The following is a 26,130-nucleotide window of genomic DNA, read 5'->3' as shown; positions in this document are numbered from 1 at the left end:
AAAAGCAACGACAGAAAGGAGATGAAATGTGCCTGCAACCACCGGCTTTGATTTCAAATTCTCTGTATCTACAATTCCAAGTGATGACCACTTATATATAAAACTCTTATCTTTCCCTTCTTCTCTGTATATTCGCTGATCGGTTATTTACTTGCAGTGTAGGAGGCTCTTCAGTTCAACCAAGATGGTGTTTGGGTTGATCTCTGCTGCTGACTCGTTGGTTCAAGAACACATCAAACCACGCTGGGAATCAATGGGATGTGTTCTTGATCAAACGATGCAGGAGCCAGAGTCTCTTCTTTATTGTCTTATCTTGGACTGAAGGGTCCCCTGCTACCTTAAACCCTTCAACCTCTCTTTCTGATTTACATTGCTCACTTATTGCTTCACCAGCAAATCAAATGGTTGCATAACTGGGACAATTGCTCTCTCTTTCATGAATTCAAGGGTAACTTAATTTAGCTTAAATTTTCTTTCTGTTCATTTTTATGAGGCATAGACTACTTGGTATATATTTTTCGAATAGATTCTCCATCTAGAATACAACAAAAATCAGGAGTCACAATGAGTTCTAGCCAGAATGTCTCTCTCTCTCTTGCTTGTATGTTTTATCTGTGTAGGTCCTCTGCTACTTCAATGGAAACATACCCAGTAAAGCTGAAGATTTCAGGGATCAAGAATATCTTATGGAGATTCTACTGAAGAAAACCTTAGTATATGTTGTGTATTGGGCAGTCCAGTTGAGCTCACGGTAGATCTTTAATGGGTCACCATACACTTCGGCATAATCACCAGGACGATGTTCGAGAAACTCGACCTTGATTTCCACTCCTGTTGCCTTCTTACATGTATCTACGAATTCTTTTTACGGATCTATCTGCTCTATGGAATGATTTTTAAGAATAAATAGATACCAATCTCGCTCAAGAAACTCACTTAGATAAGATGTTTAATCGTTTTTAGTACCTTGTTCTTGTCCCAACGTTGTAGGCACCAACTTTTTAGAGGTGTTGGTTTGGTCCAGAGCCTTGACATGCGCATCAATCAAATAATTTTTTTGGAGCTCTAACTTCCCCTTTTATGACTTCTTTCCCCTGCTACTGCAGTGCTGCCTTGCCCAGAAACAGTGGGACGATTAGGGTTTCGAAGATTGGAAGATTTCAGTCAAGCTTTACTTTTAAAGTTGGGTTGGAGTGGAGATTACTCACCCAATTCAACGCACTCTAGTAAGAATATTAAGGCCAAATATTTTAACAAATCATCCATCTATATCCTAAAGCATTAATTATCTGGAACTAATATAATGCGCAACTCAGGGGATGACATTGATTTTTAGAGCAGAGGACGGCACTGAAAATTTGCCTTGTCATTTTGGGGGTAGAAGAACGAGGATTCCTTCAAATCTCAAAACAACTTCTGTTGTGGAAGATGGCTGTTCAAGTCGAATCTGAAAAATTAACACCAGTTACATCTTTCACCTACATCTGACTCTCAGTTGATTTTGCTCCAAAATATGACAGCTCTGACAACACAGACACATTCATGTTTTATATAACATACAAAATGAAACAACCCAGATGTACTCGATCAATTTCAAGTACTTTCAGCTTCATCATGATTATTCACAGAAGGAAACCTGCATAACAGTCCATACCCTTCAGAAATGCTGGGATAAGTTTATGGTCAGCATCATAGTTCATTGTGGTACTGCACAGCCTCTAATGTGGAGACAGGCGTGTCAGCTTGTGCTCCCCATTCACTCCAAGATCCATCGTAAACAGCAACATCAGGTTTCCCAAGACGATGAAGACCCTAGAATTCAAGTGTCAAATGCATAATTCCTGAATGGACTTAAAAATAGCAAATTCTCTCATATTTTAGCAAAGAAGTCTCACCAGTGCAAGAATGCAAGCTGTCACACCAGTGCCACAAGATGCAACCACAGGTTTATCTAGAGAGACACCTGCAAACAAGATATGGTAAAGATCAAACATGCACTGAAATTTCATCAGGGAAAAGGTTGGGACATTATTATGATAATATAAACATAGAAAATCTGGGACAAAAAAAAGTACATTGCTAAGCATTTAAAATATGCCAACTCCCAATTTATAGGAGGACAGATAATACTTTAATATATTCCAACTGCATAGAAGGATGAATCCACAACGGATTGAACCACCTGCATGTATCACATGAGCTGGAACACCCATAAATTGATATAGCAACCGCCCCCCTCTATCTCTCCCATTCAAGTATGTATTTCACTGTACTGTGTTTCTTTGTCCAATTGGCGTGAGATCTCATTATTCTTAGCAATCCACCCTTAATCTCTCCCCTCCCCCCCCCCCCCCAAAAAAAAAAAAAAAAAGAAGAAGAAGAGAGAGAGAAGAGCAGCGTATAGCTTTAGTTTTTCTTTTTAACAGGTACAAGATTTCTACTATTGATTTACCAGGTTTTCTGGGTTTTTAAGGATACTCATCAACAAAAGTATATCAAATTCAGATCATATGTTACATCAACCTACTGCTTGTACAGTTTCATTCAACTGGAATTTCAGACTGGTTAAGATTGTTCAAACTGAGTTATTAGGTTTTCTTTCAAACCTGGTTCTTTCCCAGAAACTTCGATTTGGTCTTATCTCCCACTGGATTTACCTTGGTTGAGTTTGGCATACATCAACACCTCCCTGATTTTAGAGGCAACTGAAACCCTTTTTATAGCAGAAACCTCATTTTATATAGTCTAGGCCTTTCTCTTGTTTATTGGTAGAATTCATGACTAGTCAAAAGGGGAAAAAATACCAAGATTTAGGTCCAACATTGTTAGATAAAGAAGAAAGCTCATTGGATTGACGTAATACCTTCTTGTTCAAATCGTTTCTTAAGCTCATCCGGAGGTAAAAGGGTCTGTGAACCTTCCAACATCTGCAGCGATCAGCAAGTACATGGATTAGGTAAAAGCTTGATGGATGAATAAATTAAGAATTCCTCTGATAGATATATTTTGTCAAGAAATTTGAGGAAAGCATTCGAGATGAATATTACGCCCTAAGCAAGTACAAGTCAGTGAAATATTCATTCATCCAGGAAAAAAAAAGTCAGTGGCATATTCCTGCTAGATTAATTCCCAAGGTCCTGATGTTTGCTGAACAATAAAGAGAGATCACACCATGAAGGAGTCAGCTAACCATTCCTAAAAGTTTAAAAACTTAATCGGTAAAATCATACCTTGACCTACCCTTTCAAACATGTTTTACTTTTGGTTATACTACAAAATGAAATAGCTGAATTGAGTTGAATGATCAAAGTCCCCTAAAAAGAATGATCCCAATCATTGTAGAAAGAAAATCTGGATGAAACCCACACTGCATTGAGCTCAAGTGGGAGCGAGCAGATGGATGAAGAAGCAGAGAAGATGGCCCAAAAAGGGAATTTTAAGATAAAGCAACAGAATATAATAATATAAGACCTAATGGACAGGTTGGATTCAACTGAAAACAGGAGAATCAACAGAAAGAAAATGTAGAAACTAAAAATTTCTGGAATGTTAGAATGACCACCAAGAAATCATGAAATGGGTTATTCGGGTTGCCCTCCAGAATATGCCAGGGACAAGTCCATCTTTGAAGTCAGGTATGAGAATTCGGGTCATACATAATGTTGACCACATTGACACCATTGTGGCCCCAAATGCCATTTGAGACAATGTGTAGGAATATGGTATCAGAGGCAAAGAGGCAGGGTGTCGGATTCCAAAAATGCCTAAGGGAAAGAAGGGGTAGAGAAAATGCCTCAAGCCAATGTCCGAGTACCAGGCGCTACGACATTGAAGTAAACCCATGCCATATTCTCAGGAAAAGCTCAAACGACCTTTAACAAAAGGGTACCTGTACCCGAAACTGACACAGGTGGGTAGGTAGAGCATACCTAGGGGTGCGAGACAACTTTCTCTAAGGAACTCGGCAAAATAGCCCCGTAACTTCGAGAGAAGGGGTGCTTTTGGGTTGTGTTATGCCCCTACGCCTTGTACCCTAGCGTAACGAGAGGGGTGCACTTGCGTAAGGGTTTTGTGTGTGTGCTCTTTATTTTGGTTTGGGTGTTCGGGGGGGGGGGGGGATGTAATTCATATCTGTTGTTGTAACCCTCATTTCAACAGCTTGAACTTTTGGTTTGAATAGTTAAAGTAGATTCTAAACAATCAAAAGAGACCAAGGGTAAGCTTTTCACCTGAACAAAAGGAATAGATTTGCTTCCTGGTACATGACCACTTTTCATTCCCTTTCGAGGCTCTGGTGCAAGTCCATCGAACCTGAAAAAAGATCCGTAACATCTCTGTCAAATATGAGTACAAGACTGCACAAGTGATTAACCTACAGAAGTCTTGTTTGTTTACTTGTCATTTGTTTCCTCACTGTCTTGTTGTGTGTGTGTGTGCGCGCGTGTGTATACATATGTACGTACGTACGTACGTGGCACTCAAAAGCAACAGTTTAAGTATCGTTATCAAGTATCATATCAATGAGGTGATTTTAAGAGATGTATCGTCTTATATCAAGTATTGTATTGTATTGACCAATACATTTTGGTGCAATCCAATACCTGCCCTTCAAAAAAAAAAACAAAGTAGACGCATCGAAATGTATCATGTTGGCTGTGTCCAATATGGATATATATCTGCTAGCATCATATCCCATCATGGGATACTCTAAACCATGCTGGAAAGCACATAGCTTCAGTTATACAGTTGAACTCGAAATAAAGAGCAAGCTTCAGTTTTTCAAAATTCAGCCCAGTGTCAGACATATATTATTGATATTTTTATTGGGGACCTAGACTACTCTTTTCCTTCTAAGTTTGTCAATTTTCAAAGGAAATGTCTTGTCAGACATTAATACCCATGTAAGTGTTAGTCTTTGCCTAGGTTATGCTTGTAATTCCTCAATCAATACTGGAATAAAGAAGGGTGTATCCAGTGCATGAGCCTCTCACCACTGTGGGTGTGGGAGGGTACTAATGTATGCAGTCTTACCCCAACTTCACCGAGGGCTTTCCCAACTCAAACCCATGGCCACCAGGTCGCAATGGAGCAACCTAGCCATTGGACCTATAATCAATTCAATACAAAGAAATAGAAAAACAACTTCCAGTCAAATATTCTGGTGTTATTATGAGGCAAAAAAAGAGAGGTCGCATGTTTGTTATCAATCTTGTGACAATGCAGAAGTGCAAATGCACTGGTAACAGATCTTTCTCCTAAATCGCCAAAAACTTCTCTTCTTCACCAAGAGGCAAGGAAAGTAAACAATGATGAGGAGAGCTAGTGACCATAAATAGGATAGCATTGACTGACGGAGTCAATCAATGAGGGTGGAGAACTTCATATATTCTGAACTATTTATTCCTGTGTAACCATTCTGCATGAAGGAGAAACAAGAGAGACATTTTCAGAGGGTTTCACTGAATGAACTTAGCCAGTGTCACACCCCATGGTGAATGAGTGCCCAGTAATGCTATCACAATATTCTACTTATTGAATACATCCCATGCACAACAGCTGTGGTGCTGTTGGGATTCTCTGTTGATGGATATATGAATCAATTAGAAGCTGGTCAAAACAGAGTGGAGTAATGGTATCCTTGCCCATGCAAGGAATGGGAATCACGACTTTGTAGTGCCTACTGACTCAAAATAAGTTTATCCACTAAGATTGATTTTTTCTTCTATTGATCTGAAAACAGATAACTTGTTTAACACAACCGAAAATAATGTGCAACTTAGTAAGATCTCATATTGTTATAACTTCTAGAGTCACAGATATGATCGACCTCTTTCTTTCAAGGTGCTATGGTTTCATGATCTAGGGCTCTTGAATTTGCTTTATTTCTTACATTAATAGATGCCTTGTTTATGCTTGACAAGAGGATGAGTTGAATTGAAGGTCAAAGTCACACCAAGGCATGGCACAGCCCAGACCGCATTAGAGCTTTTATTGCATAAAAAGATATACTGGCAAATGGAAGTTTGAGAGAAAGGGAAGGATGTACTTTCCCCTTTTGTTTGAGGTGAGAGAATACCAGAATGACAGAAATTTTTATCTGTGATAAAAATGAGGAAATCTTGGTTATTACTTACCAGATGGTATAGATACATTGTTGTGAGTTATTTCCTGTTATTAGACATCCAGAATGCTAAATGTTTTTGTGCTGGGTTCTTACAGAAGGGAAAGGAGAGGCACCAAAAAGGATGCCCCCAGGCATTGGATTACACAAACTTTACAGTTCCTCTTTTTTAATTTAGGCATAAACAGCAACATCCTTGGAGAATACAACATATCATTTCAGATATTAGACTCTTAGCTCTGACATTTAACAAAATCAACTACCATCATGTTCATAAAGAAGCAAATTTGCAGCTTCATATGCAGCCCTCTGTTTCTAACCCCCCCCCCCTTCTTTTTCCTTGTGTTGGCCATTACTCTTGGATGATTTAGGTTGTAAATTCACGAATCACAAGACGGTTTAAGTTTAAATTTCAAAAATGTCCTACACCCAAAAAACAATGAATAAAAACTTTTCAATAATCACACAGTTTGGACCACTATTTCACCATTTGAAGGTAGAGACAATATTCTAGTCAAATTGATGAAGGAAGATGACCTTAAAAGAATATTAGAAAGTATAGACATGAATGTACATTGGCAAAGGGAAGAGGAATCCATTTCCAGAGTGCAAATTTGTTTTTAAAATTAACAACAATAGGACAACCAATTTTTACGATCAAATGAAGTAACGGATGTTAGTATATTACTACAGAATTTGCAACCACAACATAGAACTTTGTCAGATACCCAATCCTCCCCAGGGAAGATCTCTTGCCACTGATAGTCTGTCTCAATTCATTGAAATTGTTCTACTTATGCTAAGTAAATGCAAAAAACTAAACCATGACAGAGAGTGGCATAACTAACACTAGAGAGGGAGAAACTTGAACAAAAATAAAAATTCAGTTTTTTCCAGTATATAATAAGAATATTGAATACCTGGCCTTTGGTCGAGCATCTATATGCTGGTATTCTTTGTCCTCGATATTTTTTCTGACCTGAAACAAATGAAATGTGAATAATCATGTTTTCCCCTTCAAACATTTGGTCCTCAACAAGTTTTAAGTAATTAATTTAATTTCTAAGATTGAGTTGAAATAAATTTATCATCGTGGTGTGCTAGAAATATGGTTTATCCATCAAGCCTTTTGAGCAGTCAACTGTGTTTAAACAGATAGAATTTTCCAGTCTACCTTTACTATAAGCAATAGAATTCAAATAAAAGTATAAAGTAGGACGTATAGGAATCATCCCCAAAATCAAAGCATCAAAGGTGTGATCACTCTGAATATACATAAAGGGTTCATATCTATTCTTTATCATCCTCCTTGATTCCTTTCAATAATTTTGAAAACTAGACCTTTCAGTTATCTGACCAAAAATATTTGCATAAGCTTTCTGTAGGGTGCAAGAATATCTCCTTGAGATCTCAATTTCCAACTCCACCTCTCTTTCTTTCTTTCTTCTTCCTCTTTTTTTTTTGGCCCAGCAAGAAGTGAAGAAGAGAACGGACCAAATAACTCTACCTCTTTTCCCCAGGAAACTTGTTACTATTAAAAAATCATAATAATAAAAAATAAAAAATCCCGGCTATACTATGTGAAGTACAAGACAAAAGGGAGGGAAACAAAAAAGGCACAAAAATAGAAATATGTAATGCTGCAAGACTATCTACATAAAATTTTTATCTATAGAAGAAGGAGGAAAAAAGAAAAAAAAAACAACCATACTGAAATTTCAATAATGATACAAGAATCAAATGACAGTGTGATCCAAAGGATTGACGTGAAAATCACCACATAAGATCATTAAACATACTCTGACAGATCAAATAATTATCAGGTATGCCATGCCAAATAAAACTATAGTATTTATATCAACAGACTGAAACCTCAAATATCTTCAAGAAGTTTAACTTTAATAGCCCTTTTACAACACTGCTTCACACCCCCTAACAAACCTCCCCCCCCCCCCCCACACACACACACACACACAAAAAAAAAAAAAAAAACCCAAAAACAATTAAAAAGAGAAACCTTGATAGATTAGATTAAAAATGGAAGAGGGAAAAAGTAAAACAAGATATAACTACAAGGGAAGAAGACCAAAGAACAACCTAGAAACTCCACAATGAAATACACACTGAACATGTGAATAACCTTGTATTCCAACTTCTTTGGGGTCTGATTTCTCAACATATCACTAAAAATTTACACCTTAAGTATTAAACACCTCTTTGCCAAACCTCAGCCTAGTACAATGTTTTATGTTAATCTTCAGGTAGGCCAGATCTCCATATTATTGGAAGTACCCAAAGTGCAAGGGGACTGCACATCAGAGAGTGCTTTTATTGCTCTCCTCCCAAATATGCCAGGTTATGACCATCCAGGAGAATCTGCCAAGTTATACAGATGCATTTGAATTGCCTTCCCAGTAGATAATAATGCCCATGACATGAGATGCAGAATACTCCAAGGGTAGAAAAAGCACAGGTCATCAATGAGTACTGAGATTATTCACTAATGAATCAGTGCCCAACTTTTAAATGCATCTTCTTATATAGCAAATGGAGTTAAAACAGATATCACTTGTTACAAATTAGACATCAAGAAGAATCTTTAAAAATATAATATATATATTTGATGCATGTGATGCTGAATAATAATATAATCTCTCTTTCTCTCTATATAAACCTATTGTTTTCTGATTTGGATAGTGTTGGGCTTGTTGCTGTTTTTTTTTATCAAAATCAGTCTCTAGCCATCACATCGTATGGAGTGGAAGAAAAAAAGAAGAATACATACGTCAGCATTGCTTCCTTCTGGCTGGGCTAGGCCCTTGGTGTAATTTGTATCTCCTCCCCCACCCCCACCCCCACCCCAAAAAAAAAAAAAAAAAATCAGTTCCCAATAGTAAATAGTCTAAGATGAAAATCAAACCTGTTCAAGTGTCCAGGTGAGATGTCTCTGAAACTTTGTCTTAAATGTAATTGGGGCAACCTGTAGAAAGGATAGCGCCATAAATAAAAAATAAACTGAAACAGATAGGAAAAACAGACAAGAAGTTCTTGGTTGTTGGAGATTTTCTATCTTGCAATTTTGAAGTAAGCTAGTTAAAACCAAGTGGTCGAATTTCAAGAATCGAAATCCATCTGAGATGAAATTACTGGACATAAATACTGAAGCACATTTAGAGGTTCTGTCTGAGAAAAGGAAATTTGTCATCAATGAAATCTAGGATGTGTTAAGGAAACCAGCTGGTTAGAACAGTAATCTTTTATTCGTTATTCAGTCGACCAAAGTCAAGTTCAACAACAGCGGAATGCAGTTCCCAGAATTGCACATTTAAGTCTTTAAATAATTCAATTCAATGTAAGTAAGGTGACAAACTATTGAACATATTCAGCATCATTTAACAATCAAACGTTCGAGTATAAGATTACAAAATAGACACATATTGACATGAGATCTTCTTAAAGGCTAATTTTAGCTCATAATTTTGTGCAATCTTATTACCTAGAGTGCAACAACCCCCCCCCCCCCCCCAAAAAAAAAAAAAACTAAATAAATAAAAAATAAATAATAAAGTGGGGGGGGGGGTTTAGAAATTCAACATTGAGGAAGCAACTTAAAAAGAGAGCCTTGAATCCAGTAAATTCAACATCTGAGATATATATAATTTGTCACTGGGAACAATTATAGCATCCTCTATTGGCAGATAAGTGACAAGTACACCAAAGAGAGGAATGATAAAGTAGCATAGGAGACGTAAAAGCAAATAATAAAATTGCATAGGACAAAATATGTCATACACAAAGCAAGAGTACAACTTCATGTCCAGATGGGAAAACTTACGGCTTGTCCCTGATAAATTTTCTCTATAGCTTCACTAGCAGCCTTAACCTTCAAAATTGCATCTCCAGATGCACTGGATTCAACATCAAAACCTGAAGCACGCCATTGTGGCAAGCCACCATCCAACACACAGACTCTGTCATGCCCAAATACTCTGAACATCCTTTATCAATGCAGAAAAAGAAAATGAAAAAGAAGCCCAAAAAAGAAGAATAATTAGGCATGGCTACTTTAGCAAGGAAAGTGGTACGTGATTACATGCTATTCAACGATATTGGATTTTAAGCACCAACCACACAACTCACCACCAAACACGAGCCGCACTAAAAATTCCCTTTCCATCATAAACAACCACTCCATCTTTGTTCTCAATCCCAAGAGCAGAAACAGCAGCACTAAAAGCTTCCTCTGATGGCAACATGTGGGGCAGCTGATGCAAATTATTTTTAAAAGAGGAAAAAGCATCTATTAGATGATGATTTCTTCTATTACAAACAAAACATTATGGAAGAAAAACAAGAACACCCCCTAGTCATACTGACACAACTTCTCAGTCTAACTGATAGTGTATAGAGGTGCATCATCACCCACTACAAGATCACTGAACTCAATAGACACCCATCTAGATGGTGTTTGTTGTTCTGTTTCTCAACCAGTTCTAATTAATCTGTCCCAACATTTACACTAAAACCTCATAACGGGAAATTCTGTACACAGAACCAAGCAAATTGATTATGCCAATTGCAGCATAAATCAGATTGTTACAACACAGGACCATCCCTTGTGTACTTAAGATGTCATCAAGAAATATGGCACAAAGCTGCCAACAAGGTAGAAGTTTCCAATGATGGATAATGAATGGATCAATAGGAGGTGGCCAATGCTACTACAGCAAACCAAATGAGCGAGATAAAGAAAGAGGCATACAGAAAACAGGGGAAAAATTTGAGCTTACAACCTACTATTGCTTTGTGTTGTAAATTCTAGACCAATGAGAGATCAAAATGAAACAGCAAAAGCTTTAGACTATGATTCAGAAATAAAGAGGGGAAAAAGGGTTTAGGTGCTGATGATACACGGGTAAATGCCTATTATATGATGCACCATACAATTGAGTCATTGAGGTAGACAGTAGGCCATGAAACTTCAGCGGCAAATCTAGGGGGCTCCCTATTGGTCTGATACTGGATGACTGTCACTTCCTTGATGGCTCCAACCAAAAAGGCGGGGGGGGGGGGGTTTCTAACATCAGTGTTATTTTCTTCAATCAGGAGAAGGGGAAAAAAAAAGGGGGGGGGGGGGGGAAGAAGAATAAGCAAAGAAAAAAGAAGGTTTTAGGATGTCAGGGGAAGCATCTCACCTTTGTTGTTCTATCTGATATTCCCTCCACATCAAAGAAAAGGGCACCAGGAATGTGAGCATCCTGTTTAAAGAGAAGAAAATGAAATAATATTCAGACACCAGCATCTCTACTGCAAGTTGCAAGTTGCAACAGGATTGCAGCTTAAACTGTAACCTAGGAATTGGATATACGGAGTAAACATGGAAGCAAGATGGAAGAGTTTCAATGTGATGGCAAGACTATTGAAGTTCAAACAGAGACATAGTTGGAACCTGATACTCATGAATTGGATTCCTCTGCTCATCAGGCAAGTACCAGGAGGCATCCAAGATCTGAAGAAACAATTCAATGCTCATCAGCTGAAGAACTCACACAAATCCAAAGGGGCAATTAAAACGACATTATTACTTCATACCATCCAAATATTCCACTAAAACTAAGACCAGCAAACATATACAGAGAGTTATATCCATCTAATCATGTGTCGATCTGTTCAAACTATCTCCATCTAATCATGCTTACAATCTATTCAAACTCTAGAATACGTCATCCAGAGTTCCTTCCCTCAGAAATGAAAATCTTACTCTGAATCATTTTATTCAGACAGATGCAAGTTGTCAGTCTCGATACACATTGATGTACGCATCCTATACATGTTGACATATCAACATATTGAATTTTATGCACGTTGGAAAATTCTACTATAGAATTCATAAATACGTCTTTTTCCCCTCCAGAGGACTTGAAATTGAAAATCTGGAACAATTTGATAGCTATTGATTAAAAACAATTTATAATCTCAAATGTAATCAAAGGCACTGCTTTTGCTAGTCTGACCTTGTGATATGGGAGATTGCCTTGCTCCCATTTCTTCTAATAGAACCTAGAAGTATGACATCAGATAGAACCTATTGGAGGCCAAGGATGTATATGTAGATTCTCCTAATGTGCTAGGTTGAGCCTCTTTCCTCTTACCAACCATATCTCTATTTACCACCTTCATTTGGCTTTCTCAATCATTCATTTATCTTCTCTTTCTGTTTTTTAGTCAGAATTTCGCTTTCCTTGAAGTCATTTGTTTTTGGGATCTATGCAACTAATCCCATTAAGCTCCATTAAGCCTGAGTGATGTGAACAAAGGGATACCCTGGCCGAAACCTCAAGTAGACCCCCAGGATGGCTACAAGAAGCCACCCTAATCTGGCCTAAAACGTCTTTAGGGGTATTTTGGGCATTTTGCCCTTTTTTAATTTCAAAATTATTTCCAGAATATTTCAGAATTTTAGTTGAGTTTAAGTTAGTAAGTTGAATTGAGTTTGGTTTGGTTTAGAGAGTTTTATTTTGATTCAAAGTTGTATGGTTGAGCCTAAGTTGTCTCAAATTAGCATGTGCTTAATTAACTTAAAAGTTTAATTAGCATGTGTCTTTCAGTAGATTCCAAACCTAAGGTTGAGGTCTTTAAGTAATTAGATTTCAATTTAAGAGTTTTGGTCAAGTTGCAGGATCCTGGTCAATTAAGGATTCCCAGCCAGGTAAGAGCCTTTGAAGGCAATAAACAGCCAACCATTGTACGTAATTTTCAGTTTTAGATGATAAATAAAGTTGATTGAGTTCTGAGGATCAGGGTTTCCAGTTGAGTGGGCCCTGGTTGAGTAAAATTGTTCAAGTTTCAACTTATTCTTCATAAATCCAGCAGCTTACAAGCATTCATCAAGCATTCAAACACTCAATCACAGCAGCCTAGTAAGATCAAGTAAGTACAGCAGCTTCCCTGCCCCTTCCCCTCTTGCCCAGACCTAGAAACCCACCCTATCCCATCGCACCTACTTTCTATTCCTTTCCCTTCAACTACAGCAAACTCCTACCCCTACCCCTTGAGCTGTAGGTCTCTCCCCTCCCCTTCTCTTCCCTACAATAGCAGCAGCCCCTCTGTTAATCCCTCTGTCCCGGCCCCTTTAGGTCTCTTTCCTCTTCCCCTAGAGTCGCACCTAGCCTAGGTTGTAATCCTAAAGTTACTTCCCCAAATCTGCTTAGTCTCCTTGACTTACAAAAATCCTGCACTTCATCTTCCTCCTTAAGAAACTCTGCAGAATATAAAAAAGAAAACCCTAAGTTTCTAAATTTCTGATATACCTAAGCCCTTGGCCCACAGAAATCAAGCTTTGAATTTGCAGAACATCAACATCTACAGTTCTTAATTTTATGTAGTGCTTTAACTCTTTCAATGCTTTAGAAGTCTGAGGCAAAGTTAGTGCTTGGAATTCACTTGTTGCAGAAGCTTAGGGGCTAAGGGCCTAAAGGTTATATATAGTATGCATGCCTAGGTCACTTAGGTAAGACATTTGGCCAGCACTTGGGTTACCATGACAATGCACATGTAGACACTCTTAAGTAGTGCCCTGAGAGTCCATCTTTCTTTCTAAATCCTGCTAAAGAATTATGAATGGTGGACACAATGGTCATTCAGTAGGGTTTTCAAAAGAAACTAGCCAAGCTCTGAAACATGTTAAAAAAGGAACAACAAACTTGTAAACATACTAAAGTGCATGAAGTCGCAAACAGTATTCATGAAGTTCTAAGCAGTAACACTGTCTAATAGGACTACCAATCAAATGTCAATTAAAATAACAGACTGTGATGTTAACAATCAAGCACCTTTATGTCAGGATCCTCAAGATTAGCATGAAGCCAATCAACAGAAACAACAGGACTACTAGTGGACACAGATTCTGTGGCAAAAGTTGCTTTTGCTCCAACTGCTGAAAAAGCGACAGCAAAACACACCAAGCTACATGTTGTGGATACCAGAGAGGAAGGATCAATCCTTCTATAAAATGCTTTCATCTGAAACAGGAGAAAAAAGAAACATAAGAAGTAATGCAAGGAAAAGACAGGAAAATATTACTTTCAACTTTCAAGAAAACAAAATTTCTTGACCAGTTCTTACTATGATTTCTTTACCAAATATGCTGAGGAATCTATTGAATATATAGAGCAATGGTATAAAAATATCCAATCCTCGATTAATTAAAAAATTGCGCTCCAATTATAAGAAATTCAATCAGGAAAGCAAAACAAGACAGTTAACAGAGACAAGCTAAGCCATATAAGAGCTAAACTCATTAAGGACTTTAAGCAAGAGAAGTCGAGAAAATAAAAAAAAAAAAAATCAAAAGAACCCCCCCCCCCAAAAAAAAAAAATAATAATTTTTTTTTTTCTCAATAATCTGATGCTGGATAAATGAATTTATACATTCTTTACCACTTCATTCAAAGCCATGTCTTCTGTTAACAACAGTAGCTTATCCTTCTAACTTGTCAAAAACAAAAATTCTTCCACTTAACCCTCTTAAAATTTTCACGTTGCACCATATCTTTCCCTTCCACTGGAGCAGACTTGCTTTCATTTTTTTTTTGGGGGGGGGGAAGGGGGTACAGAAATTGGTTTCATTGCCACATAATATGAAAACTGGCACATGCATCATCTTTTTCCAAGAGAAACTGAAACCCAAAATAGGAAAATCAAACAGCGAGTTAAACCCTAACTAGGTTTCTTATTTCTTTCGTTTAGAATAATCATCTTCAGTTTTTATCCTTCCCTCTTGTCATGGGTTATCTCGACACCACCCCTATAGGAAAGCAAACAAAAGAAATTTTGTGCAGAATCAAAGAGACGATGAATTTGTAATAGAAAACAACAATAATCCACAGAAAGCGGATCTGCACATGACAATCGACACTTTTCAGGTTCAAGCCACTGAACTAAGTAGAAAACCAAACCAATACAATCCCACAACAGAAACAGATCATATGCATGCCCAAAAACAAAAAAACGACTAGTTGGGGAAATTGAGGACTAAAAATTCTAACTTACATTGTAAAATTGAGAGTTCTTCGTATTAGCAATGTAAGGCCGAATCGACCGAAGTCCTATAAATGTCCTCCTCAAGAGGATAGATGCCATTTATATTTAATCAGGAAGATTCTTTAAACATATAAACTGAATAAAATAAAATATCCCCAGTCTCCTGCTGAGACTTTTTAAGGTTTTTAACCCGATGCGAACAGAGACTTCAATGCAAGAAGCATGCCTGATGATTATTTTGTCACTTTGATTTGCTATACAGTGCTTCTGAGTTCTGACGATTGGATCATCGTTCTCTTTCCCTACACAACAATTGCCTTTACTACTCCGGCATCTACTTGGTACTCTCTCATTATCCTACAAATCTCATAAACAAATGAGAAATGTTTACTCATCACGCGTGCATCAATGTGTTCGACGAATTCTACCCCAAAAAAAAATTTTGTTCGACGAATTAGCGGAGTAACAATTTTTCTTTTCTTTACAAGGAAAGTCCTTCCTTGAGGATGATGGGTCCACGAATTAGTAGAGCGACACAAACTAGCGGATTAACATTTATTTATTTTAAATTTGGACATCACATTATATACCATCCGACATAATCAAGCGACCTCTTCACTAAGGTGCGTTTGTTTGCAAAGTAGGGTGAAAAAGAAAAGGAAAAAAAACCATATAGACTTTATGTGCAAGGGGTGAGGGAGAAGAAAACGAAAGGAAATGAAAGAATTTATATAAAAATACTAAACATCGGTCCCAATTTTTTATTTTTCACATTTTTTTACAAAATTCCACATTATATATAGGGTGAAGATTTTATCATCCCACCTCACCAGATAAGCTTATTTAATTTAATAAAGCTTATCTCTAAATTTTCTATCTCCATCAACTAAAAAAACAACATTTTTCGGATTCAAAATTTCTGTCACCCATTTTTTCCCACCCCACTTATTTTAAGAAACAAACACACCTAAGAGATGGTCTTATAGATTGAACCACCTAGAATAGTATAATATTTATTTAAGTATTTATTATTATTATTATTATTTTATACATAAATGAAGTTAAAAAACCCAAATCAATTTAAAGAGAGCTGGTCAAACGATCCATCTGAAAGAACTCCTCTATACCCTGAGGGAGTTTCTGAAAGAAATGCGTAGGAGACTCCAATGTTGTTGTTCTCTTCGCCATCCAATCGGCAACCATATTTGCTTCTTTATTAGTATGAGTAACGATGATATTTCTATGCAAATCTACCAACTCTCAAATCGCCACAATCCTTGTCATCCTTCCTTGATTTTGAGCACTCGGTTTCAAATAATCGATTGCTTGTGAAGAGTCAGACTCCATGTAAATAGGTAGCATATTTCTTTTTACCGCATAGCATATGCCTACATAAATAACATGGAGCTCACTTTCGAGAACACTTGTCTTGGGGATTTTATGCACAAAACTTCCCAAGTACACAAACTTCCCAAGTACACCCTTCTTAGTTGCGAAAAACCACTCCACGCATGCATCCACGCATGGCCGTTTTGCTTTTGCTGTCACTAGAATGAGTATTGTAAAATGTAGATTTATATTGATAAATTATCATTTTGTCTAGATAATCATTACACTTAAATAATTTTTAAATTAAATAACTTATTAAACTTCTGATAGAAAATGAAAGATGAGAATTGACAATGAAAAGACAACGAACCTTTTTTGAATGCACATAATATATTTAGTTCGTCAATGTCAAAATGTACATATCCACGCCGTCTAAGTTGTATATACAATGTTTTTTTTTGTGGGTAAAACATGAACAGTGTTTGCATGTAAATCCTATAAATAAAACTAAAATAAAATAATAATTTTATAAGGAAATATGCTTCTGTATTCACAAGAAAATAGGAGAGTTTTGTTGATATAATATGTTTGTATTTTAATCATAATTAATAGTTTGTTTAGAGGAAACTTTTTTTTTTTTTTTTTGGTAAACTACAATTTATTCATTAGAAGAGCCGTTACACAAACCCAACTCCGAGCTGGTCTGGGCATCTCTGCAATTGGGCTGGACCTTGAAGATATAGCCCATCTTGGGACCATGGGATGGTTGGCCTCCCAGATTTGGCCAATAAGAAACTGGATCCTTATTATTTCGAGTCCATACATGATACATCTCTACCAAAACAATAAATTGAGCCCATTTACAAATCAGGCCCCAATTGCCGGGATTTATGTTGGGCCTTGTTGGGCCCAAATTGAATCATGCAATATAGCTTTGGAGCTTTTACAAATATAATTCCAGGGATTGGAAACCATGGAATAAAAGAAAGATGCATTTCATTCTGGTGAGTAATAAAGGCTACCAAGGAATCTCCTGACCATCCCAAGCAAAGAACTTTCCATTGTCATTCCTCTTCACATTGTCAATAATGCTTAAGAGCTTCTGCACTGAGAATTCCTTGCTGAAGAGCTTGCCTTCAGGAACATTTCTCTGGAATGGCCTCGAGAGATCTGTATCCACTGTTCCTGGGTGCAACAATATACAAATGACCGGATCCTTCTTCTGCGCAAACTCCACCGATACAGTTTTTGTCACTGCTAACACAAATGGATATATTTATTAATTAACGAAAAATACAAAAAGGAACCAAAAAGAGATCCGAAACTACAAAAAGGTTTCTTTTTCTGATGTCAAGCTTTAGTAACAGAGATGCTCAGAGACAGAATTCACAAACACCTAATTGAACTGACACTTTGTTATTACAGGTACTAATTGAGGAAAAAGATAAAGAGAGTGAAATCAATACTACTGCCAGAGCAACTTACCCCTGTTTCTCAGACTCTACCTAACCTGTATGATCTATTACCATAGTGTAACAATTAATGCCCTATCAAATTCTTTGATTGGGTTCTCAATATCTAAAATGTCTCAAATTGTGTGATGAAGTCCTTACATGGTAGTGCAGTATGCATTTATATGGTTATGAGTTATGCATTCCACCTATAACCTGTAAGTTTACTACGGTGGAGGCTGTGGAGTTTAAAATGAAGCAAGAACTTGATTTCTGTGAGATATCTTTGCCATCAATTCCTCTACAAAAAGTTTTTCATCCGTACAGAAATCTGATACTTGGAAATTGCTCAAGAAATGAACGACTAAAACAGGACAAAGACACCCATTTTTGCAAATGGTCTTCAATAAACAGAAAAGAGTAACGAGTATGTTCCTAGATTTGTCCCACTTCTATTGTTGGTAAGACAATTCAAGGATTCTAGTTTCAACTTAAAGATCCTTCTCTGTTTGTGTTTTGGCCTTGTGGGGTTGGCTCTACTTAGATTTTAATTCTTTTTTTTTTTTGAGGTGCAATTTAGGTTTTAATTCTGAACTTTTAGGTTATCTCTAGAAGTAAAAGATAGGAAGAGGTGGTCAACAATATAAACGGACCCAGTCCTACGAGGTTTTTTATATACTATGCCATGCTTCAAATTAACGTGGAAAGCAAATTTATGCTGTTTTGTTGATGTTATTTCATACTACAATCCACTCTTTCATCAAGTTCTATAAAAAATGCTCTAGGCTGCGGTGGGGGGACATGCCGGGGGGGGGAGAAGGGGAAGTGGGGGCCCAACTTCCCAACTTCCCACGTCCCTGTGGGGTGGCTGGGGGGGGTGGGCCCCGCGTTTCCGATGGCTGCCCCCCCCCCCCCTTCCTTTTGGGTTTGGGTCCGTTCGTTCCCCCCCTTCCCCCCCCCCCGCGCCCGTGATATTTATAACCCCTGCCAAACTATTTAATCTTGCAAAATTTTCCTATTACTATTTGCTTCTACATTAAATTCTGATACAGGAAACCTTTTTCATTATGTCAAACCCAATACTCCCGAAGGAAGTCCATAGAATCAAAGCTCATTATCCTTCATACCATAAAACCAGTGCAAGTGAGTTGGTCTAGGTTGGAGAAGCAGATAAAGTCTGACTTAGCCAACCCTGAGCCAGTAGCCAGATCCACCTGGCTCACTTGCTCCCATGCATTACAAGATATGATAGTCATACTTGAGGTCAATGTGACCTATATGACCTGCCCATATGGCAAAAAATCATGCTTCAAGCTTCCTTCATAGACCAGTATCCCAAGTTTCCCTGTGAGTTTGTTCAGATTATTGTGTTGCCAAGTGAAGGCAGATGAGCAAGGAGTACTTCCAGCCTCTCTTGCTAACCAACCTGGAACTATGAATATAAATTAAAAGATAAAAAGTTAAATTAGATCAGCACGAATGATAATTCGAAGTCAAGAACTTACACTGGTTAAGTGCTGCCTTCGACGATCGATATGAGTGCCAACCCCCTAACTGATTGTCTCCAATGGACCCTACTCTTGCACTTAAGTTTGCCACAACTGCAACATCTCTTTCAACCCCAGAGCCTCCCCCAACTTTTAGAAGAGGCCACATGTGCTAATCAAGAGTGGTAAATTACAGGTTAATTTTCTTTGGAAACAATAGACATGTCAGCAAGGATAGAGGTAATACAACAGAATTTGAGAATAAAACAGAAAGGGCTGACAATCATCTTTATAGATTTTATTATTTCCAATGAACAGTAAACTTCTTCCTTTTGATGATAATAAAGTTAAGACAATACAAGAAAATAAAGAAAATCATATGAGATGCAAGAAAAAGTTTCTTACCTTAGTGACTAAAATTGGGCCCACTGCATTTACCTCATAAGCAAACAGCAGAGATGACTTTTGTACCTTGCTCAATGTTGTTTCTTTACAAAGCATAGTAGTACATAAGTTTCTACATGGACGTAGAAAAGAAGAGAAACCAAAACAAGACTAAATTGTTCAAGAATTTGCATCAGTTAGTTATACCTATTTAACTCCATTCATTACTAGTATATAAGGTATTACGAAAATTAAACTCCACATAAAGTTCAGAAGAACATTCCCAAATCCTCACCTGGCTGCAAAACATCAGGTATTGAAAGAACACCAGTTGCATTAATTAGAAGGTTTAAAGACCCAAATCTATCCTTTATGGAGTTTGCAGATGCCTGAAAATTTTGATTTTGTATCAGCATATCAGGTGATCACAATGTCCAGCAACCAAGAAAAGAAACAAACTGAACCACCTTAGAGTTTAAAAGAGAAAACTATGAAGTCTGCAAATGTCAAAGCCACAATCAGTTTACTTGAAAATTGTAAATAACATGGAAAATCCCGGGATGACATTATGAAAATTCAACATCGAGAAGCCGACACTTAAAGTTGATAAATGAAGCTGTAAAATAATTCTCTTGCAGTAACTAGTGGGACATCAAAAGCAAAATAATCCTTGGCAGTTTCATTTACGCATTATTCAAACAAAAATCTTCTTGGAGAAGTTTAAACAGGATGTCACATGCTGATGTGCCATATGCTCCCACAATTTATTAGAGATCTACAAGTTCAATCTGTATAGGGTTAGAGATTTCTATTTGTATTAGACTGACATGGAAAGAAAATGCAATTACAAAATAATGCATACAAGGGTTCTCACTGCAGCCTTTTAACTGCGTGTACCAAGTCCATGAGGTACCCCAGGGAAGAGTCCTATTGTTCACAGCTTTATTTCTGCTTTGTCAAGAGGATGTTTCCAGACTTGAACACATGACCTCTAGGTCATAATGCAGAAAACTTACCCTGAAATCTAAAGGGAAGTATATTCAGATATCAAGAAGAAGACAGTGAAGTTACCTCTATGGTGTTTTCATTTGTCACATCTAATTGTAGTACAGTAAGGCGTTCACCAAACTTCGTTTTCAAATCATGAAGTGCTGTCGATCCATTGGGATTGCGACACGTGGCAATGACATGACCTTTGTCTTTTTTATCCAAAAGTTGCGTGACCTATAAAGCAACAGATAAGTTACATAAGTATGTGAGAGCAGCATTAAGAGAACCAAAAATCATAAACAACACAATCTGCTTTTAGGAGAATTTAACAGAAACCAGGAAGCTGACAAGAACAACAACACAATCTTCTCAAACAACATGCACATGTTGCATGGAAGAAGTGCCAACATAAATCTTGTCCAAGACCCATACATATTAACCATATTAGCCAAAAATCTCCTTTTCCCCCATTAACTTAACTGATATATTTCAACTTTAACTTGACGATATTGACAATATTTAAGAAAAGAAGATGACCACTAGCTTTTACTTGTCTGATAAAAAGTAGTTTCTAGTTTTCTTCATTACTATTATTATTGTTATTATTGAAAGGTAAGGAGGAAGGGGAGATGTTAACCAGGAGGCTTGAAACTAAGACCCCTTGATAGCAATAGCCTTTTTAAGGCACCACTGCTACCAAGTGTGCCAAACACTAGTTCACTTTTACCTGGTTATTAGTATATGGAAAGCATTTCTTTTCTTTGACTGGTCCTTGAACTGAAATAAACCGGAGGCTGAATTCATGGTTTCAGTTACAAAAAGAAGTCCTAAAAAGCAGTAAGATATATTTTGAATGAATTTATAAGAGAAATGTTAGAAATGAAAAAATAATTGAATTCTGACTAATCTCATCAGGGACCTGATTTTCTTATGGCTTTTACTATGTAATTTGAGTTAAGCAACCAAAGCATGAAGACTCATTGTGACTGCATTTGACCCAAGAATCTAATTTGTTTCTGTTCTTTTAAGTCCAAAGATAATATTTCATGGTCTCACTTTCAGTCGTTCATTAAAGCATCAAATTTCAGATAATAATTCCTCAAGTTAATTTGCCTCTTTCACTTGAAAGTAACAGTTCTTCCTGAGTTGCCATCAAACCAGGGAAGAAAGTAGTCATATAAATTGGAAAACCCAGGGGAGAAATTAAAACGACAGTATGAATTGGAACTTCCATCAAAGGGTTAATAGGTGAACCCGAATTTAAAATTTTTAGTGAACCACAAAAAAGGGGAAGAAAAAAAAAACCTAAATATGCAGGAAACCTGTTGAAAGCAGAATATCAAATGATCCTAAACGAAACAAATTATTAATTGAAAGTGATACGATTGTTGTACATCATTCCATGGAAAAGAAATCAAGACATCTGAAGATTTCCATAAAAACTTGTAAGAATTCATAATATTTAAAAAACCATAAAAGGGTGAAAAAGAGAAGAGAAAGAAGCAGGGGAAGGGAGATTCGTGTTAATAAGACACAGAAACGGAGGGAGAAAAGAACCCATCAAAATATGGAAACGTTCTACTAGTGCTGCTCACAAATTCCAGTCCAATTCCTCTTGAAGCTCCCTGCACCATAGAAACACCACCTTCCCATTTCAAAGCAGAATGGCAGAAAGCAGCCTTGCGGAATGATCTCAGTGGCGTGGGAATGAAATTTCGCTGCATAAGGAGTGTCATCATAGCTTATCACCACCCAGAATGGAAGAGAACTCTGTCGAAAGAACTGGGTTTCACAGAAAATACAAAAAATGCAGAATCCAGTACACAGAATGGAAGAAATGTATTGAGGGATCCAGGTATTTCGCAAGGGAATGCAAAAAATTCGGAAACCTCTCCGCCATATGATTGAAACTTCAACATTCTAAACTAACCAAAAGAAGAATTAAATGTTACAGTATTCTGCTTTGTTTTCAACATAAAAGCGAGCTAGCTACCCAGAGCTGCTGCAGTTAATGAAAGAAAACGATAAGCGCTAAACGTCATCACATTTCAAAGGAATTCTAAAACAAAAAATAGCAGCATTTTAAATGTCAACAGTATCCTTATCCTTTTCAATAAAGACAACTAAGTCCTCCCAATTAAATTTCTGCTTGCATTGTTCAAGAAAATTTCGGATCTCAATCGTTGAGTGCAAGACTCTTAACTTTGATAAGTTTGTATTTATAATTTTTTTACCAAAAAAAAAGAATCTGATTGTTAGATTTAAAGGGATCAATATCCTTATTCTTTTGAGAATCACAACAAACATGAAGACCCCAGTTAATACATATAATATTTAAACCAAACATGAATAATGGGTTAGGAACATTGACAATGTGAACAAAACTAATTCATGCAAGCTTTCTTGAAATTAACTGATGGAATCATCTAAGCTTCTAACAAACCCATGAAATTGATCAGTAAGAATAGAGCTCAGCCAACTCCTCAAGTGAATCAGAAGTCATGTTTGGATCTGCATTCTCAAGCATCCACAAGAGATGATCAAAGAGGACGACTTCACACTTAACAGAGATACCTCCTCCTCCTCCAGGCTTTTCTTTCGACTTCTCAATGAGTGCATTTATTAGTGGATGACTCAAGTGTTTTGCACTGATCATGTAACGCTTCCTTGAGCTTCCAACAAACACAGCTTCTCGTTGCTCCTCCTCTGTTGTGTCTACCCCATCAAGTTCTTCTCTAGTTGATTTTGACCTCAGGCTACTGTAAGATGAAGACCTCCCCAGTTGCCTTGATAAACTTTTGCACTTCTTCAGTAGCATATTGATCTTCTTCATCCCTTCAACCATTCATGACCCACTAACACATGGATGCCCAGAGAGAGAGAGAGAGAGAGAGAGAGAGAGAGAGAGAGAGAGAGAGAGAGAGAGAGAGGTTATTGGGTGGGTTAGCTTAGAAGCTACGAAGAGGTGTACAGAAGACACAAAGAGAAATGCCTTAATAGACACTCACAGCAACTCTTTAAATGGTTGAGAGGAGGAGGGAGGTTGGTGTTCAATCGTTGTTTTCCGGTGCTAGGAATGAGAGGGACCCAGATTGCAACCAAACAATTGAAATATGAAAAAACAAGTCATCTTGATAAAGTTTTGATGGTGGGAGTAAACAAACCCAACATTAAAACAGCCAAAGAAAAGAACACAAAATAGAACTATTCATTATTGTGTATGAGGTTCTTTGAACTAAGGGCAACATATAGGATCCAAGAACTTCTACCAAATTGGGTCCTACCCATTTTCACTGAAATGTGTGTTAAGGTGAATATGGCCATGGTGATGGGTCTTGAGTCGTGCATGTGCACTAGTTTGTCACCTTCTTAGACTCATTCACATGGACCATACATGGGAGGGTCTGGTCCAATCTGAATTAAAAAAAGTAGCCAGAGTCCTAGATGGAACCAGTGCCAAGTTGCCCATATGTGTATTAATGGCCTGTTTGGGAGCAAAACTGGATTGTTCTTGAATATCTATCTCTGTATCATAAAAGTATAAACCAAAGCAGAAGGCTCAGTGCAGGGATTTAGTCTTAGCAAGTGGGATGTGCCGTGCAGAGAGAATCTCCTTATATTTGATTGATCCCAACACAGAGAGAGAGAAAGGGAAGTGGAAGGACTCTCCTTTGGACCATAATATCTTTTCATGGCCCTCCCTACATTTCTTATTTGGGGACAGCTTGAGTTTACGTAGAAAGAAGATCAACTTGTCAATGGAAAGTAATAGAAAACTTAGAATGGATTTGTCAATTCTTTTCTACCTTTTCTATTGATGGTACATAATGTCAGTAATAGACATGTGCCCTTCAGAGATCCAGTAAGAGTCATATGATCTCCTTTACTGATCAAATAAAGAGGTAGAAATGGGCAAAAGAAGGCTCTTCTGTTCAATCTTTTCATTGCCATACCTTTTCATTTTTAGGACAGCTTGAGCATAACCAGAAACAAGATCAGCTTGGCAATCCAAGGAAGAGGTAGGCAATTTTTTGGCTTTCTGGGATTGCTAGAGGACAATGTTTAAATAATTGTTAATGAATAATGATTTTAGATTACTTTGTAGTGTATTAACAAAGCATGCCCCCCCCCCCCCCCCATTTTTTTTTTTTTTTTTTTTTTTTTTAATATATTTTTTTTTTTTTTTTCCCCCCCCCCCCTCTTTTTTTTTTTTATTGGACTAGTGTATTTCTTGTCAAGCATCTCTTCCACTCAGATGGAAACAAGCACATTAGACATTGGAACTGGATATGGAGGAACCTCTTTCCCATGGGTTGACCCATTTACCCAATAAGTTGAAGAAGTTAAAGCGAAGATGGCCACAGTTCATTTCTACAAGAAGATGGCCACAGTAGCTCTTATACTGAAACCATCTACATCCACCAAAATTATGCAGAGTCTGAGTCTATGATAAGAGGTGGCCCGCTGAGGGACAGCACTGCCTAAAAAATGTAATCTAGAGATGTTGATAGGTAGAACATCTTATGAATACTATAGCTTTGTTTTATACATTCTATTCCAAAAATGTACTAGGTTCTGCTGCACAAGTCTTTAGCTTTTGGGCTGTCACAATTCAAGGGAATCCCAAATCATGGATAGAAAAGGTCATATGTCAACCAATCTTGAATAGAACATTATCACATACAGGACCACCTTTTAAAGTACAAAATGGTGACAACACCATGGCCTTTGCATGCTTTTAGGGGTACCAATTTGAAGCAATTAAAGGAGCTTGGTTCTCAAGCTTTGCTTCCAAGGAAACAGCTGCGAAATATTTGGATTTGCTTAGAAGCAAAAACATCAGTTTCTCAATTGATAAAGACTATGCTAGGTAAAGAGATACACAGAGACAAATCAACTTTCACGTGAGGAGAGTATAAATAGGAAACAAATCATGCAGTTGGCTCGGAAAATGACCTCTTATCTTCCATTCTTAAGTTAGGCCAAAGGAAAAAGCTTACCTTACAGGAAGGATATTTCAATGATGGTTCCCCCCCTCCAGCCACCTCTCTCATGTGATTATAAGAGACCATTTAGATGATACAACTACCAAAATCACGAGTTTGGGTTTTCAAGCCTTGGATTATTCATGAGAACTAAACAAGGACGATTGAGCTGCCTTTCTGGTACAAGGAGGATGTTGTGAGCAAATGGATTAAATGGAGGTTACTTTGAAAAAGACATGGTGGAGTGGGTCAGCTACGGTTGGGATCTAAAGCATAACTGGGTCAAGCTCCATTATCAAGAAAGGGTTTTGTAATATAACACTATTACACAAATTTACAGA

General features: G+C 37.3%; 3 protein-coding genes across 3 annotated transcripts; all 3 read right to left on the bottom strand.

Moving 5' to 3' along the window:
* Positions 1-1,089: 1,089 nt before the first annotated feature.
* On the bottom strand, positions 1,090-15,623 carry LOC149025815 (thiosulfate/3-mercaptopyruvate sulfurtransferase 1, mitochondrial-like). Its single transcript, XM_089146021.1, has 12 exons — positions 15,173-15,623; positions 13,954-14,142; positions 11,571-11,630; positions 11,317-11,379; positions 10,262-10,386; positions 9,957-10,119; positions 9,042-9,101; positions 7,042-7,100; positions 4,230-4,311; positions 2,864-2,927; positions 1,896-1,963; positions 1,090-1,812 (listed from the first exon to the last, which is right to left on the bottom strand). Exons 1-12 carry the CDS (start codon positions 15,260-15,262, stop codon positions 1,690-1,692), a joined length of 1,146 nt encoding a protein of 381 aa, XP_089002147.1. The 5' UTR covers positions 15,263-15,623; the 3' UTR covers positions 1,090-1,689.
* A 1,148-nt stretch (positions 15,624-16,771) lies between these two features.
* On the bottom strand, positions 16,772-22,836 carry LOC149025814 (uncharacterized). The gene is made up of 6 exons (XM_089146019.1): positions 22,400-22,836; positions 20,886-21,038; positions 20,110-20,203; positions 19,836-19,918; positions 19,449-19,602; positions 16,772-17,746 (listed from the first exon to the last, which is right to left on the bottom strand). The coding sequence occupies exons 1-6, from the start codon at positions 22,541-22,543 to the stop codon at positions 17,511-17,513; spliced, it is 864 nt and encodes a 287-aa protein (XP_089002145.1). The 5' UTR covers positions 22,544-22,836; the 3' UTR covers positions 16,772-17,510.
* Positions 20,967-23,772, bottom strand: LOC149025813 (SAUR-like auxin-responsive protein family). Its single transcript, XM_089146020.1, has 2 exons — positions 23,248-23,772; positions 20,967-21,038 (listed from the first exon to the last, which is right to left on the bottom strand). Exon 1 carries the CDS (start codon positions 23,647-23,649, stop codon positions 23,260-23,262), a length of 390 nt encoding a protein of 129 aa, XP_089002146.1. The 5' UTR covers positions 23,650-23,772; the 3' UTR covers positions 20,967-21,038; positions 23,248-23,259.
* Between the last annotated feature and the right edge of the window lie 2,358 nt (positions 23,773-26,130).

Source organism: Hakea prostrata, chromosome 2, assembly GCF_041222555.1.
Source record: "Hakea prostrata isolate BN-2017 chromosome 2, UWA_Hpros_2, whole genome shotgun sequence".
NCBI lineage: Eukaryota > Viridiplantae > Streptophyta > Magnoliopsida > Proteales > Proteaceae > Hakea > Hakea prostrata.
This window is presented reverse-complemented; position numbering and strand designations above follow the sequence as displayed.

What these genes read in the sequence shown, in the direction of transcription:
- LOC149025814 (XM_089146019.1), bottom strand. Translation starts at nt 22,543, where the DNA reads ATGATGACACTCCTTATGCAGCGAAATTTCATTCCCACGCCACTGAGA. An exon ending in GCCCAATTTTAGTCACTAAG is followed by an intron (nt 19,603 to 19,835) that starts GTAAGAAACTTT and finishes ACTCTTGATTAG; the next exon opens with CACATGTGGCCTCTTCTAAA. An exon ending in GAAGGCAGCACTTAACCAGT is followed by an intron (nt 17,747 to 19,448) that starts GTAAGTTCTTGA and finishes TTGTGTTAGCAG; the next exon opens with TGACAAAAACTGTATCGGTG.
- LOC149025815 (XM_089146021.1), bottom strand. Translation starts at nt 15,262, where the DNA reads ATGGCATCTATCCTCTTGAGGAGGACATTTATAGGACTTCGGTCGATT. An exon ending in ATCCAATTCATGAGTATCAG is followed by an intron (nt 11,380 to 11,570) that starts GTTCCAACTATG and finishes CTCTTTAAACAG; the next exon opens with GATGCTCACATTCCTGGTGC. An exon ending in CAGCTTGCATTCTTGCACTG is followed by an intron (nt 1,813 to 1,895) that starts GTGAGACTTCTT and finishes CTTGAATTCTAG; the next exon opens with GGTCTTCATCGTCTTGGGAA.
- LOC149025813 (XM_089146020.1), bottom strand. Translation starts at nt 23,649, where the DNA reads ATGGTTGAAGGGATGAAGAAGATCAATATGCTACTGAAGAAGTGCAAA.